Source organism: Meles meles, chromosome 5 (genome assembly GCF_922984935.1).
Source record: "Meles meles chromosome 5, mMelMel3.1 paternal haplotype, whole genome shotgun sequence".
NCBI lineage: Eukaryota > Metazoa > Chordata > Mammalia > Carnivora > Mustelidae > Meles > Meles meles.
Genome location: NC_060070.1, coordinates 101,187,973 through 101,199,995, shown reverse-complemented (window position 1 = coordinate 101,199,995; position 12,023 = coordinate 101,187,973). Strand labels below are relative to the sequence as shown.

Genomic DNA, 12,023 nt, shown 5'->3' with positions numbered 1-12,023 from the left:
TAAACCTTCCCTCTGGACTGTCACAGTGGGTCCTTAAGTCTCATCTAGGCCACGTGTCCTCACTGTAGACAAATGAGGAAACCAAAGAGAGCTGGTGATGCAGGTCAGTCACCTAGAGCTGGCATGTCCCCTGATTCTGGGGTCCTTTCTATGACACTGCAGATTTCTGCTTTGTGGACCCAGCAGATGACACAGCAACAGGAAGTAATGAAGGCAAGGCTGGCTAAATTATCCTAGGTTTGACAGTAGTGGTTCTCGGAGTGTGGTCTCTAGATCAGGAACATCAGGATCACCTGGAAACTTGTTAGAAATATGAATTCTTGGACTCCACCCCAGGCCTACTGGATCAGAAACACTCCCCAGCGATCCTGTTTTTACATGCCCCTGAGGCGATTCTGGTTCACCACTCTCAAGTTTGGGAAGTGCTGGGGTTTAGGGAAGGGCTGAATTTGTGTAGGTGTGATCTCCCCTGAGACTGCTTGTGGGACTGAGCCTGCTGTCAGCTTGGTCAGGGCCTTGGGACAGCCCAGGGCATTGAGAATTGAGGGCCAGCTCAGTAAGGCAGCACCCTGGAGTGACTTCTGGTCCACCCCTTGTGAAACGGAGACTCTCCGGTATTCACATCATTGTGATTTTTGCCAAGGAGCAAAGACCAAAGTTGCGTCAGCCAGCCCAAGGTCAATTGTCACAGATTCTGAAACAAATGAAGTTTAAGTAGGGCTTTTCTGATTTCTGATATTGTTGGTGATGGACTTCTTCCTTTTTTCGTTTTAGTTAGTGACAGGAGTATGGGAAAGCAGGTACAACTTCTTCTGTCAAGGTACTCGCAGTGCGGGAGAAGCAGATATGAAGGTATGGTGTCTCTGTGTTTTAAATACTTTTTTTTTTTTTTTAATAAATTGCACAAAAGACAAAATGGCTCCTATCCTCACTGCCCAAGGTAATTCCTGTTGACATTTTTTAAAAAACCTATTTCCACATGAAAATTTGAACATGAGCGATGTAAGAGGAAAACTAAAGTTTCATTTAATAAAAGTAAGTCCTGTTAATGGTGTCCAGGAAGAGGCACCTGGCAGGCTCAGTTGGTGGAGCATGTGACTCTTGATCTTGGGGTTGAATTTGAGCCCCACATTGGGTAGAGACATTACTTAAAAATAAAATCTTGAAAAAAATTTGTTATTTACGTTTCGGCAGGGGGACAAGTAACTACATGCATTTTTCAGCATTTATATAAACGGGATCATAAGAATAATGTCTTAAATGCTGTAATCATTCCTGAAAATGCTCTCTGAGGGTGATCTTTAGATTCTGACTTCCACTCTGAGTGGGTTTTGTTGTTGTTTTGTTTGTTTTGGTAGAGAGAGCACAAGGAGGGGAGCAGCAGGCAGAGGGAGAAGCAGGCTCCCCTCTGAGCAGGGAGCCCATTATGGGGCTCAATCCCAGGTGTCCCCAGTGTTTCATTTTAAATGAAAGGGTGCTGCTTTAAATTCAGATGGGCATTCATTTCCTTAAAACTGTGTGGCATATTGGGGCGCCTGGGTGGCTCAGCGGGTTAAGGCCTCTGCCTTCGGCTCAGGTCATGATCCCAGGGTTCTGGGATCGAGCCCCGCATCGGGCTCTCTGCTTGGCTGGGAGCCTGCTTCCTCCTCTCTCTCTCTCTCTGCCTGCCTTTCTGCCTACTTGTAATCTCTATCTGTCAAATAAATAAATCTTTAAAAAAAAAAAACAAAAAAAACTGTGTGGCATATTAACTGAGCAGGGACCCGACACGGAAAGTTCTGATTCCTTTTCTTTTCCTCATATCCTGGCCCCCTGCCCCCATGCCAGTCCCTGAAATAGCAGCGCCACTCAGGAGGTTTTTCCCGTGCTGATGGTTTTGCAGGTCCTTCCAGAGGGAATAGACAGGCTTCAGGGCTTTTTGAACTTTGATCCTCTGGGTTTTGTCAGTCTTGAAAGACGTCCGTGCCACTTTTAAAATTTCCCCTGTTGTCATTCCAGACCTCCCCCAGCTTCCCCCCAGTGTTCTGTTAGAGACACTCAGAATGACCAGCGCTCCCAGCCTCTGAAGGACTCTAGGAGCCAGTGGGGTGCTCAGGCTTCAGGAGAACCTGGGAGTCTGGGATGTTAGTAAAACACGTCAGGGGAGATATTCCAGAAAAACCGTGATGGTCTCTTCCTCTTAGATTATCCGCGTCCTCTGGTGGTACTATTTCTCCAAGCTCATTGAATTCATGGACACCTTCTTCTTCATCTTACGGAAGAACAACCACCAGATCACAGTCCTGCACGTCTACCACCATGCCACCATGCTGAACATCTGGTGGTTTGTGATGAACTGGGTCCCCTGTGGCCACTGTAAGTCTTACATGGGGCGGGTGGGGGTGGGGGGGAGGGCAGCGCTGGGGACAGGTGTGAGCAGAGAGCCTGAATTGAAACCAAGGCTTTTAGTGAAGGTGCTATTTCTGTGGATTTCTAGGTCAAACACGGGAACTTTGTGTCCCAGTTGCATTCATGATAGTTTGTATGGCCTTTGCACTCAGTGAGCTGACGAAACCTTTTTCTGGCTGACTTGGCAAGGTGAGGGAAATACCAAATTCCCAGCCTGGGGCGTACAGGGAAATAGGGACAGTGTCCTCTGTTACAGAGGACAGCTGTTCCAGGTTATTTCTAGTCCTGTTTCTTACAATTTGGAAGTTGTTTGACTGAGAGGGGCAGGCCAAAAAGATGGAACCACACCACTGAGGGAGTCCCAGGGAACAAGACTAATGATGAAACAAGCTTTACCTGAAGAACACAGGAGGAGGGCTGCACATAATGCTTATATAACGAGCCTGCCTTGTTCCCTGAAGCGTGTTAGCAAGGCGTCTTCAATGGCAAGCACCAAAATTTGAAGTAAATTCCCAAAGACAGATATCTGTTGTTTTTAGAAAGCTTATGGTCGGAGGTCTCTCATAATTTTCAGAGATTAAGCTGTTTCCTTTAGGTTTAGCTTAGGAGTTCTAACAGGTGTCCTGATCAAAATTTCTGCCATCCAGCACTAGCGAATTTGAGAGCTTTGGGGTCTGTTCATGTGTTTTTTCCCTAGGATGACACTGCCCTGGATTAACCGGCCAAGATTCCCACATTCATAGAATTTTAGAACTAGAAAGGTGACTCACCAAACCCAGCTCCCTGTGGTTTGGGAAGAAACTGACATAGTAGAAGGTTCGGTAGAATTCGGTTTCCAGTGCGCCACCACCCCCCCCCCCAACATGTGTTTTTCCCACCAACACACTTCATGGCTCTGGATTATCTGACTTAACTTCCTAATGGGAACAGTGTCTCTTTACATTTTCAAAGAACTCTCAGGGTGGCAAATTTTCACTAGCCCCCCTGGGCCCAAGAGAAACAACTAGGACCTGGATGTGACTTGTCCAAGGTCACTCGCACAGTTACTGTGATAGCCAGAAGTAGAGACTCCCTCGCTGAGCCCCTAGCCATGTACACCTCTGACTGTGTGTGGGAAAGCTGGAGAGCGCTGTTGGGTTGCCCGCTGGGGGAGGAGGACAGAGAGGCTAAAAAAAGAACTAGTGGTTCTACTGGAAATTAAAAGTATGTGATAAAAGACTCCTCTTTTATGTGATAAAAGAGGAGTCTTTTATCTCTAAGGAACTGGACTCTGGATTGTATTGTTGAAAAAAATACGTGGTCTCAGCAGTGCAGTCCTGGGGAATAATAAGGAGACCAAGGCTTCTTCCAGCTCCAGCAGATGTGTTAGCCAGCCAGCTTTGAACCTCCTGCCGGTCAGCTGCCTTCCCCAGGCCTTCAGCACAGCAGCCTGAAGCGCCTGGCACGTAAAGAAAACCAGCTCGCTCTGGGAGTCGACTGGGGTTCTGGCAACAAAGCTGTGAGGCGGTCTCCCAACTCCTGTGTTACATGCATGCCTGGCAGCCGCAGCTGAGTCCAGCCTTAAAGCACCCCCGTCGGCCTGCCCCAGTGGAAACGGAGTTCTGAGCAGTGCTCCATGCGGTGCTTACCAGCCCCTATTTGAACGCATCTGTTTTCCGGATTTGAAAGGAATCTTGTTCTGTGTAGAACACTGATGCATTCTCCCTCCCAACCCACCCCGGTTTTCAGCGTATTTTGGCGCCACCCTTAACAGCTTCATCCATGTCCTCATGTACTCGTACTACGGTCTGTCGTCCGTGCCCTCCATGCGCCCGTACCTCTGGTGGAAGAAATACATCACTCAGGGGCAGCTGGTAAGTCACTCAGCACCTCTCTCCAGGACTTGCTGCCTGGCAGACTGCTCTCCCTGCCTTTATTCATTAGATACTTAATAGTATCTAATGTATGCCTTCCCACCTTTTCTCTTTGATCCAACTAAACTACCTGCAGCCCGTGGAGCAGAGAATGTTCTTACTTCCAGCTGATGCAGAAACTATATCTGTGGGCACACAACTAGTTGGGCTATAGAATGAGGACAGGAATCTAATTTCCTGACTTCAAGTTCAGTCCTTTGTCCTTAGTTTGTGCACAAAGCATGTGTTGCCTGGGTGTGTTTCGTAATTATAATCCAGAACCCAAAGTGACCACTGTGTCCTGTGTTCCTGGGAGTTTTTGAAGGACCCAGGAGTCCTGAGTGCTTGTAGTCATTAGGCAGTGAGGGTGTCGGTAAGATCAGTGTCCGGTGACCGCTCAGCCCCTTTGCAGCGAAGCACCTGTTGGCGAGGATGGCACCTGCTGTGCTTCAGACGACAGCCTCCTTCCTGACATTGACCGCGAGGGCCCACCCAGCCGTTGTTAGCACTTGGTGATTATGTCCTACTGTCCTTTCTGAAGCTTCCCTGAGTTGTCAGGATATGACCGACGCCGGTTTCTCTCCCTTTGTGACTTCTTTCATGAACTAATTACTGTTACTACTGATGTGAAACACTGACATTCGTTGAGTGTCTGGCACTCATGCTAAGTAAGCAAGTTTACATGGACTAGTCCAGTAGCCTGATTTCATGTTCTTATCCCCATTCTATGGATGAGGACACTGAGGCAATAGGCCCAACCCAGCTAACTGAGGGGTGTAAAGTTTCAGCCCCAGCCTTGCCTTATCAACATATTTTTCTAAAGAACCGTGCTGATTCCAGTCTTCCCAAGTCAATTGTGATTCTTCAATATTTAAAAATAACAGTCTGGGGAAAAAAAATCCGAGAAGATCGTCTGAGCTACTTACGTGTTTGACATTTCATTATCACCTCTTTGCCAGCTGCTCTCTAGTCCTTGTTCATTTTTTTCACCCACCTGTGAGGAAGGATAATTGTTCCTTAACCTTCTCGTTACGCTTGAAAAGTGATGTGGAGATCGATTTATACCACACAGTTGTAGCCTGGCAAAAGCAGAATTTAAAGGAACAGACTGGGGAAGTTGGTCTCCCATTAAGCTCTGCCCTTTGAGGTAGAAGATTGCACCCAGTTTGCCCAGATGTATTTTAAGCACCGCTCCTAGTTATTCCTTAGCCTAGAGTACTTATCTTAAAAAAGAGAAGCGGGAAGGGAAGTAAGTTCTATAAAGAAACCCTGGGGGCTGGGCCAGAAATCCAGTGGGCAGAACCCTGCCCCCTGGTGGTGGTATTCCTCTTGAAGAGTCACCCTCCAGTAGCCACACCTCATCGTAACCTTTCCCATTCAAGATTTATTCATCCGAAAAGAAAAAAGATTTATTCATCAGAAAAATCTGGACTTAGCATTATATCTTGGTATAAGTTTAAATCTGTTGATCAGCCTTCTTCAAACCAAAAGGGTACATGGGTAAGAAATAGGAAGAGTTGGGTCACGTGGGTAGTGCAGTCAGTTAAGTGTTGGGCTCTTGGTTTCAGCTCAGATGGTGATCTCAGGGCAGTGAGCTCCAGCCCTGCATTGGGCTGCATCCTCAGCAGGGACTCTGCTTGAGGACTCTCTCCCTCTTCCTCTGCCCCACTCCCTGCTCACACACTCTCAAATAAATCTTTAAAAAACAGAGAAAGGGGCGCCTGAGTGGCTCAGTGGGTTAAGGCCTCTGCCTTCGGCTCCGGTCATGATCCCAGAGTCCTGGGGTCGAGCCCCACATCGGGCTCTCTGCTCAGGGGGGAGCCTGCTCCCCCGCCCATCTGCCTGCCTCTCTGCCTACTTGTGATCTTTGTCTGTCAAATAAATAAATAAAACCTTTAAAAAAAAATTAAAAGAGAAATAGGAATTGCACATCCCACAGCAACATCACCGGTTCTCTTTAAACATACAGCCCACACACCCTTCCTTTCTCCCTTAAAAATATAAAGCAAGCAAAAATTACTTTGCATCTCTCTATACAGGGTCCCTAAAGTTTGTATATGGGGCAGGGGTGGGGGGATTAGGTTTTCCTTTGTTCCCCAGCTTCATTGAGCTGTACAAGACCTGTAATGTTGTAGGGAGTGTACGGTGTACTGATAGGGTATATGTATGGGTTGTGAAATGATTGGGACAGTAACACCCAGTTCACACCCACAGTCATGCATAGCTATGGGGTTTTTTTTCTTGCAATAAGAACTCATGATCTACTCTTAGCAACTTCCATGTATACTATATAGTATTGTTAACTATTCTCCAAATTTTAGAGAAGGTGGTTTAAGTAGAAGGAAGGGAGAAGAATGTATATGACAAAGGCACATATATAATTTATGCATGAATGTACGCTTAGTATCTATGAAGGGACTTCACCTCCAGAAAGGCCTGTGAGTGTCCCTCCATGGCCTCGGCGTGCTGGGTGGAGAGCCCGTCCGGCGTGGCACCTTGTTGGTGTGCCATGGCTGCGCTGCTCAGCTGTGTCCCTCTCTGCCACCAGCTGCAGTTTGTGCTGACAATCATCCAGACCAGCTGCGGGGTCATCTGGCCGTGTACATTCCCTCTTGGGTGGCTGTACTTCCAGATTGGATACATGATCTCTCTGATTGCTCTCTTCACAAACTTCTACATTCAGGTAAGTCTTGCTCTTCCATGGCAGTTGGGACTTGTGGCCTTTTCAGCAGAGACCCTCCTCTTTTCATTTAAGAAGGATGGATGACCTGTAGAACCCCTCCTGCGTGCGAGACAGCAGGCTCTGGTGCAGTCACAGTGACAGGGCAGCCCCTGCCTTTGGGAGGGGACTACGGCCGACACAGGAGATGCTGGTATCTGTCCCAAACCTCCAGAGTTCTAGATCTTCGGTAGAGGAGCTGGGGATTCACGTGGGAACGCTGCGCTATTCGGCAAGCTCTGTGTTACTTTGCTCACAGCGGACTGCAGGCATGGGACGGGAGAGTTCTGTCATCAGTCCCGCAGTCCCACTGCCCTGAACTCTGGGACTACATAAAACGTCTAAAGAAATGTCCATCACAGCCCTCAGCTGCAGACAGAAATCTGCCCTTTCGTCCCCGCTTCCTCACATCTCCACTGCTCAGGTTTGGAGGCTCCATTCATTCCCAAGTGCATGATGGAAGGTCAGTTTTACTCGCAGAAGGGTCCAGTTAGAGCAGATTGTCTCCACTGGATTACTTTGTGGCTCCCCGTTACCCCTGGGTGAGGTGTGTTCCTGCCCCCATGGGCAGCATCCAGTTCCAGGCAGGCACCAAAGGTCGGGAGGCAAGGTAGAGGCCACGGATATGGAGACAGTAAGGTCCAGGGGGGTTGAGCAGCTCCTTGGGGGCGTCCCACGTGGCCATCCTTGTGTCCCCCACCACTTCATCCCACCCCCTGGGTGTGGAGGCACATTCCAGGGAGCTGCTACATGGGGGGGTGTACCCATGTGGGAACATTCATCGACGTGAGGGAGGACGAAGGCTGGGAGCTGACAGAACTGAAATCACTATTCTAACTGCTTATGGCAGCACAGCGCTGTGTACATATGGGCCAAAGCCATTGCCGAAGTCCCGAGCAAATCCTGAAGGTGAGAGATGGGAGTGATAGGAGAGGTACCACAGAGTGGGGGAAAACAGTGTGGCCATGTGACCTGATACTCTGCAACCCCATCCAGATACAGGGAGGGCACGGCCAGGGGGTGTATACTTTGAATTTTCTACTTCATTTCTAGAATAGCCCTTACATTGTAGCCCAGACCCCTGTGAACTTACCTCAGGCGACGCCTCAGGAAGGGAGGAGTGATTGAAACCAGTGGCAGAAAACATTCCCAGGGTTGCTTGACCATAGACCTTACATCTCAGTGGCATCGGGTCCTAACAGGAATCTAGGCTTAGAGTTAGGAAAGCAGGGGGCCCCCACCCGCCAGCAGAGCACCCTGTCACACGGCCCGTCTGCCCTGATGCATTTCAGACTTACAAGAAGGGGGCCTCGCGGAGGAAAGAGCACCTGAAGGACCACCAGAACGGGTCCGTGGCTGCCGTGAACGGACACACCAACAGCTTTTCTTCCCTGGAAAACAATGTGAAGCCGAGGAAGCAACGGAAGGATTGAAGCCGAAGAGTTGAGAAACCTCCAAAACCCATCGTCTGATTGTAAGCACAGTATGAGTTGTGCCCGATGCTCGTTAACAGCTGCTGTAACTCGTCCGGCCTACAACAGCGTGATTCATGTAGGACCTCCTTCATCGTTCAAAACCCCTTGAAAATGTATACAGATTATACACGTAGGCATAAGATTTAACATTTCTGGGCTCTCACCGACCCCTGCGCTAGACTGTGGAGGGCGTATTATTGTAGTATATGACACTGCTGTTGCCTTATTAGTTATAACATGATAGGTGCTGAATTGTGAATCACAATTTAAAAACACTGTAACCCAAACGTTTTTTTTACTGTAGGTCATGCATGTGATTGTAAATTTGTACAATGTTGTTACAGTAGAGAAACACACATGCCTTAAAATTTAAAAAGCAGGGCCCAAAGCTTATTAATTTAAATTAGGATATGTTTCAAGTTTTTATTCGTTTTTAATAGCTCTGTTTAGGAAAAAATCAAAGGCCGTAATTTATGAAACTAGCGTGTGACACATAATATCAAGTGACTTGTACATGTGACATCAGAAACGGCACCTTCAGTTTTATAATATTGGCTTTAAATCAGGCAGGCTCAAATCTAGTGGAAGGTCAGTTTAACTTTTTAACAGATCTTATTTTTTTATTTTGAGTGCCACTATTGATAATGTAAAAAGGGGGGGGCTCTAAAGGAGTCTTGATGAAACCTAAATATATATTCTTTGTCTCAAGATTTTAGAAAGTATGTAGGATGAGTAGGACATTTAAAATTTCTGAAGTGCTAAGTGTTTTTATACAGGAAACAATGCCCACTTTGCTTTCCACTTGCGAGAGAGAGGGTGTGTACTTTTCAAAAGAGATCATTGAATACCATTTGACAGAATCCCATAGATGAGCAATGGGGAACTGGTTGCCAGGGTCCAAATTTGAATTGGTTTCTGTACTGCTGTCTGTTTTGACACAAACTTCTTTTAAAATGTGCCTAGCTTATAAAAATGAATAAAGGGGGAAAAGGGGACCTTAAAAAAATTTTAAGGTAAAATTAAACAGATAGCTACTACGTAAGAGAACTGGGAAATTGGGTAAAGATAATTTGTTTCATGTAAATCTAATAGTACCTGTAATTTTCTTTTTCTGCTTAGAATCTAAAGATTTGTGTAGAACTGCTTATTTAAAAATGAGACTGCTTATCATAAAATCGTGTCTGTCACCCTTGAGGCAGTGGTCAAACGGATAAGGACTATTGTGCGTGTCATTTTAAAGTGTTGAAATTTAGTCTCTGAATACCTTCTCCATCGGGAGAAAAAAGTCATTGAACCACTCGTGACACATCTTAGAAGGTCATCGACAATGTATAAACTAATTGTTGGTTTGGTATTTATGTAAATATCAGTTTATCATGCTTTAATTTTGCACATTCATATTATATAGGGAGCCGATTGGTTCTCTTATTAGTCTTGTGGGTTTTCTGTTTGGAAGGAGTCACAGCATCTGTTTACATTTACCTTATCAAATCTAGAATGTGTATATTTGTAAATGTATGTCTTCCTAGGTACTAGTTTGCAAATGTCTTTACATATTTCAATACAGAAACTATAACATTCAATAGTGTGCTGTCAAAGTGTGCTTTAGCTCATCTGGATATACCCACACTGTTAAATAATGTCTAAACATTAATCATTAAAACTTTTTTGATTACCTGTGCTCGCGTGTTACATGGTTTATACACTGCTAATTCAGACAGACTGGAGAAAAATCCAGTCTTCACCTTCTAGGAACTCACCCCTGTAAATGTAGATAATTCAGATGAAAAGGTTATTCCGTAGCTCAGCACACATGAGGAAGGATCCCCACGTAGTGAGGCACGGTGGTGGTTTCTCTGGTCCCCCAAAGGTCCCAGCTTTCCAAACATGCCGCTTCTTCCACTTTTCTTTCCTCCTCCCTCCCCATGCTTTTGACTGTTATTTTCCTTTCCTGCGTTTACACCAGAGGTCTGCAAATTTTTTCTGTAAAGTGCCAGTACGTGTTTTAGGGTTTGCAGTCCATGCAGTCTCTGCCCCGCTTTCGACTATGCCATTGTGGCGTGCAAAAGCAGACACAGACCATATGTGTATGGATGGTCATGGCTGTGTTCCAGTAAAGCTTTACTCACAAAACAGAAGGTCTGCAGCCATAATTTGCTGGCCCCTTCTCTAGAGAATGAGAGCCCACATTATTCCCCAAACTCTACCACTTTCTTTGCCAAAGACTGTTCCCCCCCCCATCCCCCAGCCTGCCACAGTCTGACGTACAGGTCCAACTATGTACACATGGAGTCATGACCTGAATGGCCCCTGTCTTTCCATTTCCTGCATAACGCATGGTCCCCAGTATAGGCTGGATCTTACTAGCTTTTGAGTGCCTTCTAATTTGTCATTACCACCTTAAAAATGTCATGTGAAACTGCATTTAGTTTTTGGGTACTGTCTGAAAAATACAGAGGACTGCTAGGGTTTTGGTGGTGGTAGTCCTATCCTTGCCCTTCCCCTCTAAGTCCACAACACATTTTTAAAAGAGGACCTAAAAAGAAAAAGAGAAAAACAAGACCTCGAAATCAAGTAAGAATCAAAATAGTTCATCTCTTACTGGAAAGACTGGATTGGTGATGCTAAAACCACAGCAGGATTTATTACCCTGGCCGATAACCCTACTGATGCAAACTTACCAGGGCTGGCCCTCCCACAGGAGTGCTTGGTGGCATTTGTTAGTCTAGGGATGAACTGGTTATTAAAGTATTTTGAGTATCATCCCAGTAATGGACCCACCGTCAACTACATGCTCCTTTGCAATGTTGTATTCTGTCCTGATGACGTTGCCACGCCAAGAAAATACACTCGTATCTCCCCATCTTGGCAACCAGAAGGTTGTCGTCCTCCCGTCAGAGAAGTAAGTTGATCAGAGGGCAGAGCAAGGCCAGATGTGTCCCCATCCTTTTCTCTCTCTCACAGGGAAGCAAAAGGGCAGGTTTGCCCACCAGGATGGAAAGGGGAGGATTCACATCTCCCCTCTTTTTAGCAGCCTGGCCATGCATACGGAAAGGCGGTGTAGCCTAATGTGAGAAGCACAGCTTGGGGCCTGATTGCCTGGTTGGACTTCCACCTGTGTAACTGAGGCAAATACAGTGCAGACGCCCTTGGAGCCACATCAAGCACAGAGTAAACCCTCTGTGTGAGCTATTCCCTTCAAGATTGTGTTCTCTGCAATCCACCCCACTGGTGTCTTAAAACTCTCAACTATTGTTTTGCTGTGTCCTGGGTTGGCTGATGTAATCCTATCAAGAAAAACAGAAAAGGAGGTTACTTCGGTGTGACACTGTGTTGAATCAAGAGCTGGAAAGAAACCAGCAATCGTTAGCAGTCAGAATGTTGATCACCTCTCTCATTCCAGATTTTACCAGCATTTTACATTAAGGTCACCAGGCCGGGGTTTCCAGAAGCTGCTTTATTTCCCCTTGGGAAGGTAGGGCAGTGCTTCTCGGGATCTGGTCCTCGGTCGTTCAGGGATTCTCCAGAGTTCTGACAGTGGCTCTGCTG

General features: G+C 46.5%; 1 protein-coding gene across 5 annotated transcripts in view; it reads left to right on the top strand.

Annotated features, from left to right (window-relative positions):
* ELOVL5 (ELOVL fatty acid elongase 5) overlaps positions 1-10,155 on the top strand; it is a 76,846-nt gene extending 66,691 nt beyond the window's left edge. For 4 of the 5 annotated variants that reach the window (XM_046004733.1, XM_046004734.1, XM_046004735.1 and 1 more), the window contains exons 4-8: positions 775-852; positions 2,184-2,355; positions 4,117-4,241; positions 6,829-6,963; positions 8,292-10,155. In XM_046004733.1, the coding sequence (XP_045860689.1) occupies positions 775-852; positions 2,184-2,355; positions 4,117-4,241; positions 6,829-6,963; positions 8,292-8,432 (651 nt within the window). In that variant the 3' untranslated portion in view covers positions 8,433-10,155. The remainder of the gene's footprint in view (positions 1-774; positions 853-2,183; positions 2,356-4,116; positions 4,242-6,828; positions 6,964-8,291) is intronic. The other variant, XM_046004737.1, reaches the window with a different exon arrangement.
* Positions 10,156-12,023: the final 1,868 nt, after the last annotated feature.